The sequence below is a fragment of the Megascapheus bottae genome, chromosome 21, assembly GCF_031878675.1.
Source record: "Megascapheus bottae isolate mThoBot1 chromosome 21, mThoBot2.hap1, whole genome shotgun sequence".
Lineage (NCBI taxonomy): Eukaryota > Metazoa > Chordata > Mammalia > Rodentia > Geomyidae > Megascapheus > Megascapheus bottae.
Window position 1 is genome coordinate 7,127,690 of NC_143529.1, and position 22,340 is coordinate 7,150,029.

At 38.9% G+C, this 22,340-nt stretch overlaps 1 protein-coding gene across 1 annotated transcript in view; it reads right to left on the reverse strand.

Moving 5' to 3' along the window:
- The window catches only part of Hecw2 (HECT, C2 and WW domain containing E3 ubiquitin protein ligase 2), a 199,355-nt gene that overhangs the window by 116,481 nt on the left and 60,534 nt on the right, over positions 1-22,340 (reverse strand). The window contains exons 2-4 of the mRNA XM_090354523.1: positions 17,651-17,758; positions 11,026-11,120; positions 1,519-1,594 (exon numbers count right to left, since the gene is read on the reverse strand). Coding sequence (XP_090210649.1) covers positions 1,519-1,594; positions 11,026-11,120; positions 17,651-17,758 — 279 coding nt within the window. The remainder of the gene's footprint in view (positions 1-1,518; positions 1,595-11,025; positions 11,121-17,650; positions 17,759-22,340) is intronic.

The following is a 22,340-nucleotide window of genomic DNA, read 5'->3' on the forward strand; positions in this document are numbered from 1 at the left end:
TGATACATACATTGATCAAATACAGCATTCCTATCACTGTTTCTTATCTCCTTTTTTAAAAACAATTGTTTTGTCAGTCCTGAGGCTTGAACTCAGAGCCAGAGCACTTTCCTTGGCTTTCTCAAGGCTAGAGCACTACCACTTAAGCCTCAGCACCACTTCCAGATTTTTTCTATGTATGTGGTACCGAGTAATCGAACCCGGGTCTTCATGCATGCTAGGCAAACACTCTACCACTAGGCTAAACTTCTGGCCCCCATACAATCTTTAATTAATCACTACTCATTCATTTTTTTAATCAGTGTTTTTTCAACCTTTTTAACATTGTCCTGTGTAAAAAGTAAATTTTGCTTTTGTATGTTGCAGTCTAGTACACACACATAGGCATATAAACTTCCAGTGAAAGTATTTTCAGTTTGCATGATGTTTCAGAGCAAAAAATCTCATTGATAGTAACTCCAGTATTATTCTCTTCCTTTATTTCCCTTTGGCTGGTCCCAAAGCTTGCACCCAGAGCCTAAGCACTGTACTGAAGCCTCTTTGTGCTTATGACTATGGCTATACCACTAAAGCCACAGTGCCTAATTTTTTGAGTAGCTTATTGGAGATAAGAGTTTCACGGGGACTTTTGCCTAGCCTAGCATCAATCCATAATCCTCAGATCTCAGCCTCCTAAGTAGCTAGGCATGAGCCACCAGTGCCTGGCATTCTCTTCTTGAAAAATAAATAAATAAATAAATAAATTGCTTATTTCAGCTCAATCAAATGCATAAAGTACAAATGTGTCCCAACTCATAATCTGAAAAGCAGTGTTTTAACAATATGATAAACCCACAAGCTATTGGAATATTACAGGAAGCAGAAAACAAAAGTTATTATCCATTTTCTGTTCTGTTTTGTTTTGTTTGCTTGAACTCAGGATCTGGGCACCACCCCTGAGCTTTTTTGCTTTAAGGCTGGCATTTATATTTCTACTTTCAGCTTTTTGGTAGTTAATTGAAGATAAGAGTTCTACAACTCTCCTGTTGAAGACAGCTTTAAAACACTATCCTCAGCTCTCAGCCTTCTTAACAGTTAAGATTATAGTCATGAACCCACAGCACCTGGCTATACTTTACAATTTTTATGTTCATTCTTTTGCACACACATGCGCGCACACACACACACACACACACACACAATTCTTCGACTTTTTTTTCTCCTGAGCTTCACATTTTTTCTTTCTCTATCTGAACTATTTAAATTATTTAAAATAATCAGAACTCAGTGAATTTAGCAAGTTATACTACAATTTCAGTGATTTTTTCATTAAAAATGTGGGTGAAAAAATAATTTCTGAATTTACTTTGATGACCTGTTTTATCAAGGTAAAATATATAAACTAAATATCTAGAAATATAACTAATTTAAAAACAAACTAGTTCACATATATGTGAACCACTTCTAGAAGTGGTTGTTCCAATCTTTGAAATTACATAGTAATCTCAAACTCGATGCCACATGGAAAGAACTTCTTACCTGACAAGGTAAAGCTAACAAGCTTCCGTGAATGCAGATTCCCTGAGGCACCTCCTTCCATGCCTTCTGCCCCCATCTGAAGAGAAAAAAGTACACATCTGATATTTTATTTTATTTTATTTTATTTTTTGCCAGTCCTGGGCTTGAGCTCAGGGCCTGAGCACTGTCCTTGGACTTTTCTCAAGGCTAGAGCTCTACCACTTGAGCTTCAGCACCATTTCCGGCTTTTTTCTATGTATGTGATACCGAGGAATCGAACCCGGGTCTTCGTGCATGCTAGGCAAGCACGCTACCACTAGGCCAAACTCCCGGCCCCACATCTGATATTTTATACAGAATTATGCCACCAAATCTTCCCAGGGAACTACATTCATTTGTAAATACAACCATGTTTGCATCAAGATGCATTGTGCCATATGTCTTTAAATTTCCAAATCTTGGAACAGAAGCACAAGAGAAGTGGCCATACTTACATTGAATTTTAACCCAAAATAAAAAGTAAATATGAGCTCTGAAATCTCATTTGAATAGAAATCAGCATATTTTATGTTCCCTTTTCCCTAATAATAATATAATTCATATGTAGCAAATGTCCTTGTGATTGAAGCTATACTAAACCTTCTCTTAACTTCAAAAACAAATGCTGAATTCCCTCTGATTTATTAGGTAAACCTATTATAAACTAAATACTCATTTATATGTGCAGAATTTTTCTTTGTTAACTATTTGCATAACTATGATAAAATATTTGATGCAAATCATATAAAGGTGAAAGAAGTCCTTTTGGTTTGGGCTTTTAAAGGTTTCAGTTCATGGTCCCTTGGCTCCTTGATTGTGGATCACTTGCAAGGCAGTTTGTCCTGGCTGACAGGAAGCAAAGACAGGAAGAGGCCAGGAACAGGAAAACACTCCTTCCCCCACACTCCCTCCTACTTCCTCCAGCCAGGATCCATCTTCTAAAGTATCCAGAACCTTCACAGATGCCACCATCAGCCAGAGACCTATGCTATGCTAAATGAACGTATGGGGGACACTTCATAACAAGATGCATATCTATCTCCTTTCTAGGGTCCCTGTTCTGTTGAGCTATAGGCATATGACACATATCATTATAGTTAGCGATATTAGAAATTTGTGGTTGTGCTGATCCTTTTTTTTTTCTAAAACTTTTTTGGACAAATTATATCTCGCATGAAACCGGTCATGGATACACCACATAGCAATTTAAAAACCTTCTCTCAATTTATGCGCAATCAGTGCCCAATTTATGATATGCTAGGAAGAAAGACCACATGAAACTCTGAAAAAGAAGCCCATAATATTGGCAGGCACAGAATTGAAGGCAGACCCTATTGTCAATAGCTCTAAAATAGATAAATCACACTTTAATTCTGAAGTTCAGATGAAGCCCTATGATCAAGATTCTTTCCCTGACCACATTTTAGCCAAGCTTTTTTGAATCCTTTACTCAACTAGACTTGCCCTTGGGTTTTAGTCTCCATCTTGGAAGAGGTGAGTCTTAGAAGAATTTACAGAGACTATCAACCCTCCAAATGTAATCACCATTGATATCTGATCAAATTCCTTTCCCTCCAATAGTTCCCAGGTAATGCCTCGTCATTCTGGCCTGTCTTTAGCAGGAATTCTGTTAGGTCAATTTAGCAAGAATTGTTCTACCCTCTCCTCTCTGAGTCATTTTTCCTCCACTGTTCCCTGACTATAAATTTCTACTTTGCCTTTTGTGTTTGGAACTGACTTAAATCTATGTTGAGATCTTTTGCTCATTATTGCCTTACCTCCTAATTAAAATCTGCCTTTACTATCTTAACTTCTGTCTCATGCTGATCTTCTCTGAAATTTCCTTTGCCTTATCTTTGCTGTGCTACCCACACTCCTATAAAAATCACACCCCTCAGGAAATTACAAACTATCATTACTAATACCAGCAAGGATGAAACTTGCAAATGAAATTCTAAGTAAGTTTCAAATTTTGTCTGCCTTCTCTCTAGCTCTTGCTACAGTGGTCAGGACTATTTGAGGTAGAATTTCACTTATTATGTATGTTCCAGGGGACCATCTACATACCACTATTTCATCCCTTCTGTACCATCAGCTTCTTGATGCTCAAGCATGCAAGTGTGGCCCAGCAAATATGTGGGGTTTATTATATTGTTTTCCTATTCTTTTGACTCATTACCCCCAGCAAACTGGGGGTAATGTGACTTTCCTGTCCAGCTTTTACCACCAGAAACAACCCCTGATCATGGGAACGTATTGAAGATGACAAGAGAGCACCCTGCTCTCTTCCGCACCACGTTATAGTAGATCTAGGAAATCAGGCCTACCTCAGATAGACCCACTGAGCAGTGAGGAGTGGCCTGCTATGGATATGACATTTTTGTCCATTCTTACATACTTGTTTTAAGTGAGATACTGTCGTGTTTTTTTTTTTTTTAGCATTCATGAGTTAGGATTTCATTTTTTCACTACCATTAATTCTAGTTAATTCAGTCTTCACCAAGGGATGTTTGATTTTGTCTGCAGGCATTTCTGGTTATTTTAAAGATATTATTAGGGCCGGGAGTTTGGCCTAGTGGTAGAGTGCTTGCCTAGCATGCACAAAGACCTGGGTTCGATTCCTTGGTACCACATACTTAGAAAAAGCCAGAAGTGGTGCTGAGGCTCAACTGGTAGAGTTCTATCCTTGAGAGAAAAAAATCCAAGGACAGTGCTCAGGCCCTGAGCTTACGCCCAGGACTGGCAAAAAAAAAAAAGATATTATTAACATGTTTACATCATATTTCAAATGTCATGTTTAACAAATAAGTATTCAAGAAGGGAATCTCTATATACAATCACTGGTACATAGATTTCAGAACATAATTAAAACTAAGATAAGGGTTTATATGTCATAGATACATATCAATCTATATAAGAACATTATATCTATAGAGTATATATCCCATCATAGATGTTTATGTCTATGTAGTTATGTTTATATCTCCAAGACCATGTCCATAACCTTGGGTACCCAAATTTTGAGTGATCACTTTTGTACTGTTTGGATCTAATAGCACATATTAAGGATACCATGCGCCTTTTGTCCCTTTGGTCTTGACTTATCTCACTCAACATGATTCATTTTAATTTCATCCATTTCATGCCATTATTTTATCTTGTCTGTTGGCTATGTAGAATTTCAGTGTGTGTGTGTGTGTGTGTGTGTGTGTGTGTGTGTGTGTGTGTATGTGTATCACATTTTTGTTGTTTCTATAGCTTGGCTATTGTGAATAGTGCAGAGATGAACATGGCTGAGCAGGTAGACTTATCAAAAGAAGAGGTTAAAATGGCAGAAAAGCATATGAGAAAATGCTCATCATCCATGGTCATAAAGGAAATGCAAATAAAAACAACCCTAAGATACTACCTTACCCCAATTAGGATGGCCAAAATTCTGAACTCAGACAGCAACAAATGCTGGTGGGGATGTGGAGAAAGAGAACCCTACTGCACTGCTGGTGGGAATGTAAGCTAGTTCAACCACTCTGGAAGGCAGTGTGGAGATTTCTTAAAAAACTGAACCTAGACCTTCCCTACAATCCCATCATACAACTCCTGGGCATCTACCCTGAGATACTGCTTCTTAAAAATGAAAAACACAAGAAAATTATTCCTAATTTTCAAGATACACGTCATCATCCAGCTAAAGGTTAATATGAACCAATTCTTGAAGAATTCGCAAAAAAAAAAAAGTCCCATAGGACTTCTCCAGCAAAATGCAGAGAGAATTCATTTGTTATAATAGAGCCAGGAAAGACCAAGCAGTACCACTAAATGCAGGGACGTGAGCGGTACTAAACACATCTGCACTCAGTGTTTAGAGAGTGGTTTTTAAATAAACTCCACAAGTTCATTCCAGGAAAACTGAGAAGGAACACTGTCAAGTTTACTGCTCAACCAAGTGCCGAGACAATACATGGTAGTGAGTGATGGTGGCTGGAATCTATCCTGCAGCCAAAGGATTTCCCGTTCCCGGGCCTAAACCCATATCACTGCGTGCTCTGATGAATGACAATGATATCAAAGTAAAATGGCAGAGATGACAGAGTTCTCTTTTCTTTTAATCACTGATTCATTGCAAAAGGATATTTGGGAAAGGAGACCTCATGATTAGGGTGGCCACACAGTCATTTCCCTGTGGAGTGTGGGTTCTTCCTTCCAGGCTGATCCTATGCACTTAGCCATGGTAGAATGGCACTGAGGGATTTGTGAAGACCAGTGCTGTGATTCAGTCACAATAGATGAGCCCACGTCATGTACGCAAGCAGCAGGGAGAATCAGTGTTTACCTCTCTCCAAAGTAGGTATCCACATGAACAAATTGTCAATGTTGGATACAGACCCCAGAGTTTCCAGCTTGGTCATCCATCCATGCCACATAAATTAGTGAGTCTCTGAACCAAAATATTGAAATGTTTATTGAAATGCTCTACTGAAGCCTTTTTGTTTTTTTCCAGTCATGGGGCTTGAACTCTGAGCCTGGGTGCTGTTCCTGAGCTCTTCAGTTTAAGGCTAGCACTCTACCACTTTGACCCATAGCACCACTTCCCATTTTCTGGTAGTTAATTGGTGATAAGTGTCTCACAGTCTTTCATGCCTGGGCTAGCTTTGAATTGTGATCTCAGAGATCATCTTCCTGAGTACCTAGAATTACAGGCAAGAGCCACTGGTGGCCAGACTGATGAAGCTTTTAAGGTGCTCTAAAATTGGTTTCAAGGAAATTAATCATCTCCAAACTATCTGAAAGCTTTAACAGATTTACCTCAATATAAAACTGATGAGACAGATTCAATATTCAGCCAATTATAAACTCCAACTACCTTCAGTGATATCTGAGATTGAAATTCCTCAAGTAGGAAAAACTCTAAATCCAGAAAATGTTTATTATTAATGCTTATTTGTATTAGCATTACCTAATTATCTAATTGATATTATCTAATTTCACATAAAATACGAATTAAAGGTTTTTTTAATTTTATGTAGCTACATCTAGTTTGTGTGACTTTTTGTTTTTGAGCACTAAAAGGGCATTGTCTATTCGATGCTTACTCTGTGACAGTAGATTTTGCAGACCACAGTTATTGTTCTTTTTTATGGTCTTCTAAGTCTCACATGGTAATGCAGGGTATTATTTTATATTTCACACCATGTTTGCTACAATGTAGCTTAAATTTAGTTTTAATCTGAGCTTTTATTTTTTTTTCTATGTATGTGGTACCAAGGAATTGAACCCAGGGCTTCATGGATGCTAGGCAAGCACTCTACCACTAGGCCCCACTCCTAGCACAGTGATAAATGTTTATATTCACCATTTCTTAATCTGAGCTTTTTGTCTTAATTCTCTTCCTTATGCTCTTTGCCTAAGTAACTTCAGTGCATCCTTCAACTTATGCCTCAACTGTGCCTTGACTTCTTCAAAGACATTTTCCAGGACTCTTCTGGCCAGGGTCTCATAGCTGCATTATGCTACTCCCTATTCAATTACCAATGAAATAAATAAATATTTTGATATTGTTTAGTAGGCCAATAAAAACAACAGTTACGTTCTTCTTACCATTTAGTCCCTAGTGGAAAGTACCATGCCTGGTAGTTAGCACACACCCAATGGACATTTGTTTAAATAAATAAAGGAAAAGGAAAGACTGATTCAGAGGCACAGGCAATGACAAAAGACAGTACACGGTCAATATGGACAATTCCAAAATGTCAGGTACAAGGACTACTTTCTGACTTAAGAAATTAACCTCAGGGATGGAAATGCATGCTAGGCAAGCATGAGGACCTGGGTTCAATTCTTCAGTACTATAAACTAAATAATGAGGATAATTGAGAATTGTGATTTGAAACCAGTCGGAGTAGGAAACTGTGAGATTCTTGTCCCCAATTAAACATGAAAAAACTAGAAATGGAGCTGTTGCTTATGTGGTAGAGTGACACCTTTGAGCAAAAAAAGCTCAAGGAGAGTGTCCAGGCCACAAAGCTCCAGATCTGGTACACACACACACACACACACACACACACCTAAACTTGCCACTTCCCTATTTCCAAATGTACAACCATTTATAAATATAAATTCTTTTGTTGCTGGGATAATGTATAAAGGGGTTACAGCTACATTCATCAGGTAGTAGGTGCATTACTTCTCATACATTGATATCCCTTCTCATGGTTTTGTCCTTATTTCCCTCCCCTCAGCCCCTTTCCAATCATCTTGCTTTCCCCTTCTTCCCTTTCCTATTTCAAATAAACAAATTATCGGATATACAATATACCAAGGGAATAAGTCAGATACAGTAACAATATGAGATTAACCAAAGGGCATAAAAACAGCAGAGAAATAATATACCACATTAAGAACAACAATCACACAAGATAAAGCTCTTGTGTCTACATCTTAGAGCTCCTTTCATTTAGTCTCATCCTAAATGACCTTATGTACCTATGTTTTGATATATTGTAATCCTCTGCCAGGAGAGTTCTGGATATATATTAATTACTACAAATGAGGGAAACCATTGAGCATATGTTCCTTTGGGTCTGGCTTACTTTACTTAATATGATTTTTTCCAAGTCTTTCCATTCCTTATGAATGTGGTGATATCATTCTTTCTGATGGCAGCATAGAATTCCATTATGTATAAATACCATATCTTCTTGATCCAATCATCTATTGAGGGGCATATGGGTTGGTTCCATAACTTCACTATGGTAAATAATGCTGCAATGAACTTCATTGTGCTAGTGGCTTTAGTATGTCGCTGTTTCTGGACATTTGAGTAAATGTCAAGTAGTGGGATTCCTGGGTCATAGGGGAGTTCTATGTTTAGTCTTTTGAGGAATCATCATACTGCTTTCCAAAGTGGTTGAACTGAGTTTACCAACAGTGTAGTAGTGATCCCCCCTGGCCATATCCCTGCCAGCATTTGTTGTTGTTAGATTTCATGATCATGGCCATTCTAACTGGAGTGAGGTGGGATCTTAAGAGTTGTTTTGATTTGCACTTCTTTTATGGCCAGAGATGTTGAGCACTTTTTCATGGGTCTACAGGTCATTCTTATTTCCTTTTCAGAGGAGACTCTCTCCTTCCTCCCCCCTCTCTCTCTCCTCTTTTATTGTTGGGGAAATATATAGAGGGGTTACAGTTACATTTGCCAGTAGTAGGTGCATTACTTTTCACACATTGATAACCCTTCTCATGGTTTTTAATCCCCATTTCCCTCCACCCACTCCCTCCCAATCATCTTGTTTTCCCCCTTCCCTTTGCTATTTCAAATAAACAAAAATATGTATATGCAATATGCCAGGTAGCAAAGTCAAATACAGTAATAATATGATATTAACCAAAGGGCAAAAAACAGAGAAGAGAAATAATACATTAAGAACTACAAGATAAAGCTCTTGTTGTCTTTAGCCCATCTTTTAATGGGATGATTGTTTCTTTGAAGATTTGTTTTGGAGAGATTCAATTTTTTTAGCTGTAGATATATTTTAGATATGAGGCTCTTGTCTGTTGTATGTCTAGTGAAGCTCTCCCACTCTGTGGGCTTTCTATTTAACTTGCTATCTATGTCCTTTGCCATTCAGAAGCTCTGCAGTTTAATGTAATCCCATTTGTCCAAACTTTCTTTAATTTGCTGTGTTTTTGGATCTTTATTAAGAAAGTTTTGACCTATGCCAAGGAGACCTAGTGTATCTCCTATTCCTTCTTGTAAAGTTTCTTAGGATATTTTCTTTAACCTCAAGGTCTTTGATCCATTTGAAATTAATTCTTGTGCAGGGTGACACAGAAGGATCCAACTTCAGTTTTCTGCAGGTGCTTAACCAATTCTTCCAGCACCACTCATTAAAGAGGTTGTCTCTCTTCCATCATATTTTTTTGGCTCCCTTATCAAAGATTAGGTGGCCATAGGTCTTTGGGTTGATTTCTGGGTCTTCAATTCTATTCCATTGATACTCAGGACTTTTCTTGTGCCAGTACCAAGCTCTTTTGGTTACTATAGCTATGTAATAGTAGAAAGTTTGGTTCTGAAATTCCTCCAACGCTGTTCTTTCTACTAAGCATTGTTTTTGCTATATTGGGTCTTTTATTATTCCATATGAATTTTTGATTGCTTTCTCTATTTCATTAAAGAATGATGTTGGAATATTGATGAGTATTGCATTGAATTTGTAGATAGCCCTTGGCAGGATTATTATTTTCACAATGTTAATTCTTTCGATTCTTCCGGGAGCATGAGAGGTTTTTCCACTTCCTCAGTTCTGCTTTAATTTCCTTTTTCAGGTTTTTAAAGTTTTCATCATAAAGGTCCTTTACATTCTTAGTTATGTTAATTCCTAAGTACTTTATTTTCTTTGAGACTATTGCGAAAGGAATTGCTTTCCTGATTTCTGCCTTGCTCTTCTCATTGTTGGCATACAGGAAAGCCATTGATTTTTGAGCGTTAATTTTATACTCTGCTACTTTGCCAAAGTTTCAAATCAGCCAAAGCAACTTGGGAATGGAATTTATAGGGTCCTTTAAATACAAAATCATGTCGTCTGTAAAGAGGGAACATTTTGCTTCCTCTTTCCCTATTTTGATCCCCTTTATGCTTGCTTCTTCTTGCCTACACATAATGTTGTAAAGACTGCACATTATGGGAGTCTCCATTTTCACAAACTTAATTTCCTTAATGACTAATAAAATCTGCAAGGATTTACACATTTTGAATTCCAAGAGTCTTCCTCAACTTCCTGAGTCCAACTCATGAGATAATGGTACACTTTAAAAAGTTCGTCATTAAAGTAAAACCCACAAAATTTTGAAACAGAAGTCCTTGGCAGAAAGCCATTCTGAGAGTAAGCATGCTCTTTCAACAGACCAATGCAACAAGTTTCCCTAGAAATAAATTTGCTACTTCTTCATCTTAAGAACTGATGATGAAGTTACCTTCCATTAAGACGCCAGGTCTTTCCAAAAATGCGTGTAGTTCACTGTTGGCAATAGAGCCCAAGTCAGGAGGGAGGAGATCCCACACTAGCACTCAGGAGATACAACAATTTACATACCCTCTTTGGACAAAAATCTCCTTGAGGTGCCTAGCAAGTTGAATTATCCACTAGTTAAATGGCAATGTTTTCTCTTTTACTCTCTGAATTCACTGAATTTCACCTAGTGATACACCAGCTAAGTTTAAGACCTTCTGCGATGATAGCCTCAGAGCCCTGTGCCTCATGCACAGATTCTGCAGAAGGCTGACAAGACACGGGACTGTTGCATATCAAACATTTTCCCCACTCATTTGCGAGATGCCAGCCTTGTAAGCAATTTCCTTTTCTAAAACTGTGCCCACACTCTTCTGAGTTTCCTTTCTATTGTTTCTCATAAGCCTGTCCGGCTGCACAGGCAAAAATAGAAACCATGTCTGTGTATGGACCTCACAGGAGGCCAGCAGCAAGAGGCACTCACCATCACAGCCGGGTTCTTCACCGTGATGCAGGGGGTGGTGGCTCGCAGGGCTCCACTAATGCCGTGATAGTATTTAAAACAGATCTTTATCTCCGCTACAAGCAATGAGAGAAAAAAAAAATAAGATACTGAAACAAGGCAGCTAGGGGGAATTTCTATACCCCAGTCAGCTTCCCTCTCTCATCTTCCTTCCTTGTGTCTTTCCCCACACCTCCCCTATTTTTGATGTTTCACAATGTAGTCCATGCTGGCTTTTTACACGGGAGAGAAGGCATTCTTAGGAAGCATCTTCCCTCATTCTTTCTCAGATGAGAGAATGCCATCTGCTATTTCCAAGATTTCTATAATCAACTACATTGGAAATTATGAGACTAAAGAACCAAAAATAAATGTCCCTGTTTTGCTCTCTTCCAAGATGTTGACGACTAGGCCCGCTTTGCTAGTTGACCCACTTGGGGGGTAGCATTGTATTGATTACTAAGGCAAAGAATAATACATTTTTAAACCATGGGATAAATTAGAATTCAATAAACTATGTCACAAATTTATTTTGATTTGCAAAGGTGTTTAATTTGTGGACATGACCACTAAAACCATGTAGAATTGTTGCTGTAGATGTACAAAGACAAAAGATTTAACATATCATCCACAACCATGGGCAGTGTATGTGGTGGGGGAGGGGAGGGGAGAGCTGGTTCACCAAAGAGAAAAATGTAGTCCAAGACAGAACAAAGCCTTGCATGCACCTGGACGGAAGCTGCCAGCTTCTTCAGCAACATTCGAATGAAGACTTCTGTCCTTCCAAATACAGTAACATTTTCACGCAAAGGAAGAGTTTTCCTTTTCAAACATGACTTCATATTTCAGGAGGTAGATCACTCAAGCTTTTTTAAATGGTGAAACGGAACAACTTTTCTACCACTCAGAGGTGAGCAGTGTTTTGCTTAATAAAGTTGAATATCTTTGGTCATGGGAAAACGTAACTAAAAAGACTATTCAAAGGAGTGAAAATGATAAGCTGGTGCTCAAGTGCCCATACTGTCAGCTACAAGGGATAGCTGCAAAAGGAAAATTAAAACAGAAGAAGGCATGTCATACAAAAACATACCAGGACAGGGAAAACAAATTCAGTCATGATAATTGGATACCAAGCAGTGGCCATGCAGCCATGCTCATTTCCCAGCACAGAACATGAAGGACAGGGACAGACAGTAGTGAATGACCCCATCTGCTCTGAAGAATGACATCTCACAGCTCCTCTAACTGGCTTCAAAGGATACCCTGGGAAGGGGGATGCTTTTTGCTATCAAAGAGTTATTTGGATATTAATAACAACCTTCTTGGAACAAACAAGATTATTAACTACAAGCAGATGGCACCAAACAAAAAGCACACAAGAAACATACACATTTGTGCTATCATAGATCAAATGATTTTTGCAGGCCTTCTATGGCCCAAGAGCCAGATGTTCCCCTCCAATCCCACTGTATTCCCCACTCTCCAAAATAATCGCAATTCCATAAAAAGGGGGTATTGTGCTAAAGAGTCCTCTTGGGCAAAGCATGTTGCCTGAGTGGGTAGCAACAGGGAGCAAGGTGAGTCCTGTCACACAAGACCTGCTGTCCGCTGGGTCAGTGCTAAGCTGGGGAGGGAGAAGACATGGCACAAGTGAGATCTTCTCCTCTCAAGTCTCTTCCAAACATGGAAGCCAGTCGTGAATTATAAAGAATTATAAAGTCCTGTTAATAGTCTTTGGAAAAGTCTGCTTCTGAGCGTTATGAAATGAAGATTGATTGGGTACCTTCGCGATGCTGACAACAGATGAGCCACTTGCATCTTCAAATGCTGAATTATTCATGGGCCTAACATAAATGAAGACATTCCTAGCAACAGCACCACTATGGCACAGCATCTCCAACACAAGGGGCCAGGGGGAGTGGCAGGAAGCTGGGGACAGCGGGTAAATGGAACTTTGGCAGGCTGAGTACCAGCTGGCTGGAGAGTGGGGGGTGTGGGGGAGGGGCAGAAGAACTTTTGACTTTTCAAGAAAGTGTAGCATTTCAAAGCATCATTCAATCATATACCCAGAAGAAGGATGGATTTATAGATCTGCATATGAAACAAACAAAAACAAGCTGGATGCCAGTGGCTTATGCTTGTAATAGTAGTTATTCAGGAAGCTGAAATCTGAGGATGGTGGTTTGAAGCCAGCATGGGTAGAAAAGTTGATGTGACTCTTATCTCCCATTAGCCACTAAAAAAAAAAAAAATCTGGAAGTAGAGCTGTGACTCAAACGGTAGAGTTGTAGCTTCGAGGAAAAAAAAGCTCAGGGACAGGGCTCAGGCTCAGCTAAGCCACAGGACCACACACACACACACACACACACACGAAATAAAACAGATAACGGGGTACTGCTAACTAGCTCCTTGGGAGAGGAAGCTAATGACAAAGCTGGGAAACATTTGCCTTCATTTCCTACATTATTTCAACATTGCATCTTTGTATATGCTCCCTGTAGTAAAGGTATTTTTAAAAAGCAGCCTCAACTCATATTGTGCAATGTCTTCAACCTATGATGTACAGTAGCATTCTAGAGTAGCCTCTATAGTCCATTGCCTGCAAGAAAAGGTTTTACCTCAAAGCCTTAACAGCTTGTCCATAGCCTTAAATAAGGCCACAATTCGCTTAGGCAGTGCTCAACGGTGTGTTCTCATTTACAAGGCCTAGAATTTCCCCAAGTTTCTAGAAGTTCAACATAAATTTAAGCCATGAATGGAATGTGAACATCTTTCTTCTTTGAAGTATTCAATTTCATTAAATTAGATCAATATAAAAAATACCAATCAAATTGCAATTTACCCTAACACATAACTTTTCCATGACCCTCTATGGGTCATGTGCAGAGCCCTTTTATTTAAAAGCCACAAGTTGAGAATAATAAAAAGTATTTTAACTGCCACACTTTTGAAGAAATGCCCACTTTCCCAGTGGCCTGCTCACATGTCACTGATGTGTTCCTGTAAGCTGTCTTCTTTTTAATGTGGGCCTGGGAAATCTGAAAGGTTAGGCCCTCCTCAGCTCAGTAGAAAACTATCAAAAGACAAGAATACCCGAATCAGTGTAAAGTAGAGAATGAACAACCCACACTAAGTATGAGGATAGAGAATGAGAGAGCATTGCATCTCCATCCGGAGATGTCTCTTCTGAGGTCAGTGGAAAGGGATTCTGACAACAGAAGAGTCTGAGGTATTCCCCAAATTCAGTGAAAAGCCATCCTAAATGCATCTGCGCTGGCGTGGCATGGAACTGAGTGCCACCACTTAGAGATAAGGCTCTTACACCTGCTTCTTGCATCTCAAAGGTTGCTTCTAAATCCTCCATCTACCTCACAGGGCTGAAACACGTTAGAGACTTGTAAGTGCTACATATCTCTACAAGTGTAAGTATTGTGCTGTTCTCCAAATTGCCAAGTCAGCACACAGAAATGTACAACAAAGTTGACTACTTCTAAGATTTTCTTCTTGATGCAAGAGTTTAGTACCTTTTGAAGATAGTACCTGGAACAAAGTTGGCAACCAGTAAGTATTTCCTAATGAATGAGGAGATAATGGGCAGGCAAGAAACATGGAATGACTGGATAATCATCTGTGAAACATTACATAGAATGAAGAAAACTTCTTGACATAATCAGACAACATTGGAAAGCTCTTAGACACTGAAGGATCCAGATCAAGATTCAGAGATGCCCAGGTAGTAGTTACAAGGACTCATTTACATGATGTGGATGGAAAGCTATCATTCTGATCCATGTAGATTTAAGTAAAAGTAGAAACATCCTGATGTTCTATTCAATATCTTACACTTCAATGTAGGCTTCCCTCCTCAGTCAGTCTTTAAATACTGAATGACAAGATACCTCCAGTTTCACAGTTCCATTCTGCAAGATTCTGAATTTTACGTGTAAAGCATTAAGTTAGAGAGTGCTAAAATAGAGAATAAAGGAAATGGAACTTGATTCCTAATTCCTAGTGTCAATGCCATGCCTATTTTCATTAAATAACAGAACAAATAAAGGAAACGCTAGCCAAGCACATATTTACTATATACTAGCTATTGAGTATACTTACTCTAATTTGTATTTCCTATATTTGCTATTACTACAACCTAATCAGCCAGGACATTATGAATTCCTTAACCCTGGTAGCAAACGGGATGCACCATAAATGTTTTGCCATTGAAAGCTGTCCCAGATTATAATAGCATGTGCAACTGGCCGCTTCCTAGGTGTTCCCATGAGCCCTGTAACATAAATCTGCACATTCCAGAAACAGGCAGTCCCGACTAGCTCTCTTCAGCATTTAGAAACAGAAAGTTAGGTGGTTTGACCTTTTTGCCTGAGGATAAGGGAGCAATACTTCTCACCTAACCAGCCTCTTACACCCTGCTATTCCTTCTAAAAAGAAAATAATAAAACCACCGCATTTCCATTCATTTTTCCCCTCACATACTTTTCACATTCACTTTCTTTCCTACTTACATTGCCAGTAAAGACAGGTAGAGGCAGACAATATTCATCAGAAATAATGATACTTATCAAAATGAACGTCAAGAAATGGAAACAAGACATTTTAATGTTAGTTTGCTTCTTTTTCCCCTTTTTCATTGTATTTTTTTTTAAATTTCTGGGCCTTTTGTCTTCTATGTAGGTTTATCTGTTTGGGCAAGGGGAGGCACAAAAAGTGTGGAACAAAGGTTGAACAAATTCAACTGTGATACTCACTAGACACTTGAAAATGAACTTTACAACTTGTAGGGAAGGGGTTGGGAGGGAAAAACTGGGAGAAAACAAGGGAAGAGGTGACAGTGCTCAAAAAGAAATGTACTCATTACCTGACTTACATAACTGTAACTCCTCTGTACATCACCTTTATAATGACACTAAAAAAATCATTCATAATCCCACCTTCCAGAAACTTTCCTACCAATCATGCCATCCTTCTTCCCACATTTGCCCCCTCTGCCTCCAGTTATATCATAAACATTTTACCTTAAACATTATGTTTCATTTAAGATGTAATGAAAGAATCTGGCCAGCATATCAAACTACCAAGACATGTGAAAGGGTATCAATGTATGGGAATTAATGCACCATTTATCTGGCAAATATCATGTAATCCTTCTATTAATTACAATAAAATATATGAAAAAAGAAGGCAAATGAAGGATTACAAAAGCTGTGGAATGCAGACCTACCAGTAAAGATGATGAAAAGCATTATCTGATACTTTACCAGTAGTCATAGAAGCTCTGTGGTACATTAAATCCTCTCACATAGAAATTGGAATTCTTAGAATTTAAAAATTCAGCAAAATTAGTGGCAATTATAAACATCCCTTCCAAACCTATTTCGGCACCCAAAAAGAGATGGCATCTATCTATGAGTTATGGACTCTACAGACATTTGTATTTATAAAAAGAAAGCCATAACTATTAACTCAGTAGTGGTTATCTATATCCCATTTCTGGTTCTCAGTAAATTGATGGATGGCATTGTGTCCCAGCCTATCTCATTAACACTTTGTAAAGACCAAGACCCAGATGCAAGCAGTACTCTCCTACTGACAAAAATAATAATGAAGCAGACATGGTGGTTTATGCATATAATCCCAACACTCAGGAGGCTGAGGTAGTAGAAAAAAGAGTCAAAGCTATAGAGTAAGATCCAGGACAACCTGTACTAAGAATACCACCTTGAATAAAAACTACTACTACTACTAATAAATTCTAAGGCAAGTTATATTCTTTCTTGGGGAGGTGGAGGGGATATTGTGGTTTGAAGTTAGAGCTTAATGTTTATTGAGTAAGTATTCTATCCATCTCCAGTTCTTTTGTTTATGGTTCTTTTTGAGATAAGATCTCATTTACGGCCTGAACCAGCCTGGATTGTGATTTCCCCCTATTTTATGCTTCCTATGTAGCTAGAATGACAGGCACTTACCACCATATCCAGTTTTTCTTGTTGAGATAGGGTCTTGAACATTTCCTCATCTGAACTGGCTCAGAACCAAGATCCTCCCAATCTGAGCTTCCCACAAAGCCTCAAAAACAAGTCAATTTTACCACACCCAGATGAGATGGGCTCTCTAGTACCTTTTGCCTGCACTGGCCTTAAACCACTATGCCTTCCCAGTCTCCATCCTTCCATCCTTCTAGGATTACAGATATGCATCATCAGCACTCAGCTAGAGTTAGTAAATGTGTCCAAACTTTGAAATGTTCTTGCTCCTTTCTAAAATTAATCTAAGTAAATATGAACTACAAAGGTAGATATGAGAATATCCAAATTTGTAAGGTATTAAATAACCATAACTTACATAGTATAAATTCATAAGGCATATGAAAGAATTTCATAATTTTTTGTGTATGTGTATATGCTCTTATCAAATGACCATTCTCTAATGAGTATTTTCTCTAACTATATTTCCGAAGGTGGTACTTTGTGTCATAAATACAAAAATGAGAAACAAACGCATTTAAAATAACATTCAGAAAAGATGCGATAGGTTTTGGTAAATACCTGCAATATTCAATATTTACTCTTACATTTCACATTCATTTACTTACGTTCCATGAAGTAGGGACCAGGTTCAATTCTCCACACAATTTGTCCTTTTTGTGTTCCAGTCACGCCCCTGTTTTTAGAATCCCAGAAGTTGGCTGGAGAATTCTCATCTGAAAAAAAAAAAAAAGAAAGAAAAGGCCCTCTTAGCTTAATTATAACCTAGCTCAAAAGAGTAACACAAGTTCAAGAACAAATAGAAGAATAGAAGAAAATGAGAAAGGAGAAAATATGAATAAAGACTTTTTTTGCTGGTCCTTGGGCTTGAGCTCAAGGGCTGGGCCCTGTTCCTGAGCCTCTCTGTGCTTAAGGCTAGCACTAGCTTACTATAACATTCTAATATGAGCCATAACACACTAGCCTTTTCTGTATAGTTTATTGGAGATAAGAGTCTCACAGGCTTTCCTGCCTGGAATCTCAGCCTCCTGAGTATCTATGATTACAGGCATGAGCCACCAGTACCTGGCTGAACACTATTCTTAATGGCCACCTTCCACCAGATTATTCCCCTGACTTTTTCTAATCACAGTTATTTGGGAAAAGATGGGAGGGATAAGAGGGAAGACTGGAAAGAAGATAATATTTTTGGTCCTGACTGGAGTCTTCACTGTTGAAACAAAATAGAAGCAAAGAATAAAAAGCACAATTGCAGCTTCAAGATGCTGACTTGTAAACAAGGATTTCAGTTAAGTTCCCCTCTCTGAAATCCTTTATAAAAAGGAGAACAAACCTGAGAGGACATAACAGTACTGAAGGTGGGACATGACCCCATGAAAGTCAGTCAAACTATATCACAGCGGGGTCAGGAGCAGTGCTCAGAAGGCTAGCCAAGTCAAATCTTCTACCACATGTGTTTACAAAAGGTCACAATAGCAAAGCTTGAGCCCAGACAAGAATAGGAAAGAGAAAGTATTTTGGCATTTGTGTGGAAGAAGGACAGAAAGGACAATGACCCAAAGGCAGCATTCTCCACGTCTTCAACCTGCAGGGCACACAGAACAAGCTAGCATTTGTCCCAAAGTCTTGTTGGAAAGGCCCACAACTTAAGATGTGCAAGTTTGTGAATGTCATCACCATATGATCAAGAAAACTGTTGAAAATCTTAATCCTTACCTTACTTTAGAAAGACTTTTCTAAATTGATTTCATTTCATTTTTCTTAAAATTCATCTGAAGGACTATTGCACTTAGTTCTGTTATTAGTACTGAAATCATTTAAGTCTGCTTATCCAAGACAGAAACAAAGAGTTTGAACTCAGGAGAATAAAATTCACTATTTTTAAGAGGCGCAGAGGACTTTCTCATGACTTATTAAATCAGGTGAGAAATAGAGTCCCTTTACTTAACTAAACTATATAATTTTTAAGAGGAACACAGCTTTGTCTTAATCAAAATCTTTATATAAGCAGACTTCCCAATGGACAACAGATCGAGTGTGTTCACTAACACAAATCACTATTTTTTTTTCTTTTTAGCTAGCTGATCCTCCAGGACAATAACTGTCTAATTGCCCTGTCCACACCAAATTCCTGGAGGAATTTACAGTGCTAATCCATGCTCTGATTCTCTTGATTTTGACTCAGTATGCTTCGAGTCTGTGCCGAGGAATTCAAATTTTAGCAAAAATTCCAACCGAGGGATTCTGGTGTAGGTGATCTAAGATCTATACTTGGGAAAATCCTTCTCAGTCATTACCTCCACAGATATCGAGCAATCATTTGTCAGTTTGTCACTAGTTAAGCCAGCATTTATTAAATGCCTATTATGATGAATACTCATCGCTTGCCATAAAGCATTCTGGGAAAAGGCTAACACAATGATATAATGCAATTCAAAAGTGCTAGAATAAACTAGGTAAGTAATCAAGTCTGTAATCTTCACATCTTTAATCCTCACTACTCATGAGGGTGAAATCTGAGGAATGTGGTTTAAAGCCAGTCTGGACAAAGAAGTCCATGAAACTTATCCCCAAAGAACCACTGAAAAGTGGATGTGGAACTATGGTTCAAATGGTAGAGCAGTAGAGTGTTAGACCTGAACAACTTTTAAAAAAGCTTACATACACTTTCTAGGCCCTAAGTTCAACATAGGCCCTAAAAGCCAACATGGCAGCGTACCGGAGGCACTCACCTATAAGCCTAGTTATTCAGGAGGCTGAGATTTAAGGATTATAGCTTGAAGCCATCTCAGGTAGACAAATCCAAGAGACTTAGTCAGCAAATCATTGTAACTGGAGGTCTAGCTCAAGCGGTAGAATATTATCGGTTAAGTGGAAAAAGCCCGATGAAAGGCCCTGAAGTCAAGTCCCACTACTGGCATGACCAGACATATCAAGCAGATTTGGGTTTGGAGAAGGTTTCTGTATCTCCAAAACTTCCATACAATACTAAGACAAAATAGAGACAAACTTAAATCTCAAGCTGAGTATGTAGCTCACATCTGTAAGCCTAGCAACTCAGGAGGCTGCGATATAAGGATTGGGGTTCAAAACAAACCTGACCAGGAAAGTCACTGAGATGCTGATATCTCTAATTAGCATCAAAAAGCAGAAATGGAGGTGTGGCTCACATAGTAGAGCAACAGCCTTTAACAGAAAATGCTAAGGGTCAACCCCAATGTCAAGTTCAAGCCCAAGGACTAGTACACAGAGAGGGGAGGGAGGGAGGGAAGGAGGGAGAGAAAGAGAGACAGAGAGAGAGACAGAGACAGAGACAGAGAGTCAGACAGACAGACAGACAGAGACAGAGAGACAGAGACAGAGACAGAGAGACAGAGAGAGAGAAAGAGAGGGAGAGAGAGCTCTTTAAATCCTCGTTTTCCTGAGTGTAAAGAATAGAGGAGCAATTTTGTGAGAAAGATACCATGTGACAGACTATGCCAGAATAAAAACAATAATAACAGATTTCATTTTGCTTTAAAACATTTTCTCCAAAAAAAAGCGTACACATTGATGTCAATTTTTAGTGACTTTTTGAATATAAATAGAAAATGATTTGATATTGGGTCATAAAAGACACTACTCTGATTCTAGCTTCCCTGAGTAATGAGATACCCTGCCTAAGATTTGAGATTTGTTTAAAACCAAAATGATCTTTTTAGACCTGGGCAATGAACACAGACTCCAGACTCTTGGAACTTTTATGACCATGTAAAAGATGCCAGCTTGCCAGCAGGTGCTATGCAGGTAACTGGAAGCCACTGCACTGTTGAGAGGAACTAACCAGGACTCTGAGATCTGAACCACACTTTAAGAAGAACACCAATTTCAAGTATCTCAGATTCACTGACCAATTTCCTCATGAATTGGTAAACTTACCATTACTTTTTAAACTCATTCTCCTTCAATGAGCAACTTCTTACACGAAGCCTTCTCTGGGTGGAAAGGAGAATGTATAAACTACTTGAGAGGCACTCATAGGCAAGGATGGTTTCTGAACCTCTTTGTGTGGCAATTTTTGTTAAGAAATATGATTTTTATTGTTATTGCAAAGGTGATGTACAAAGGGGTTACAGTTACTAAGTCAGATATACAGTACATTTCTTTTTAAACCATGCCACTCCTTCCCTTGCTCTTTGCCCAGTTTCCCTCCTGCCCAAAAGTTGTGTAGTCTATTTTCAACACAATGTCTAGTGCATATGACTGCTGCAGCTGTTCACCCTTAGACAAAAGGAAGAGAAAACAAAAACATATATACATTAGAATGTCTTGTTGAGATAGATCTTCCAAAAAGGGGAGAAAAGATCACTAGCATAGGACAGAACAGAAAAAGCCAGAGGCTAACAAGTCAAGTCCTTAAGCACTTGGGGACTTTTGTGTTTTGAAAAGACTGGGGAATATGCTGAAGACCGCCTTTCCAGGATGGTAGAACTGGCAGGATAGAGAGAAACAGGCCCGCCTGCTGAACTCAACACCAACACCATTCACGTAGGGAGGTCAGGTATGGCTGGCACATGGCAAATGGGGGTCTGGCATCTTGTCTTCACGATGAGGGAAGGTGAAGCCACTGCTGCCCACAGGATGGGATGGGTACTTGGCAAACCTGTCAGTCCAGTGCTTGGAACTGGGAGTTTCCTATGATCCCACTCCCTGACAATCCTACTTAGGCCCTGTCCAGCTCCGGTGCCATTATGCCATGCCAGTCACCATGACATCCCAATTCAGCTATCCATTGGAGCTGAACTGGTTTGTTAGTATTGTCTTGGGTCTTTCCTTTCTATACTGTATTAAGTATATTTGTGAGCTGCAGTCCTTGGTAACAGTGGGCTGCCTGCAGACCTCTGGTGCTCCAATAAAAGGCTCCAAGATTCATCCTCTCAAAATGTGACTTCTCTGTTTTACTGATGTTTTCTCTATAGGAGCCCATCCACAAATGATGAAGAATCCGGAAGAAAATTAAATACTTCACTAGATCCATGCTGGTTGGCAAAGCCAAGTTCCAACCAAACCCCTAAGGAGCTGTACACTCACATTCTGGACATGTTACTCAGAGGCTGGAGACTCTGATAAGCAACTCCGTATATAAGAGACCCAGTCCTACGATATTCAATTAAACACCGATTTAACACTATCTATTGTTATTATACAAGTAATGTAGAGAAGAGTTACAATGGTATAAGTCAGGTAATGAGTACATTCCTTTTTGGACAATCCTTCTCCTCATCCCCCCCGGAAATTCCCTATCTCCCAGTTTTTCCC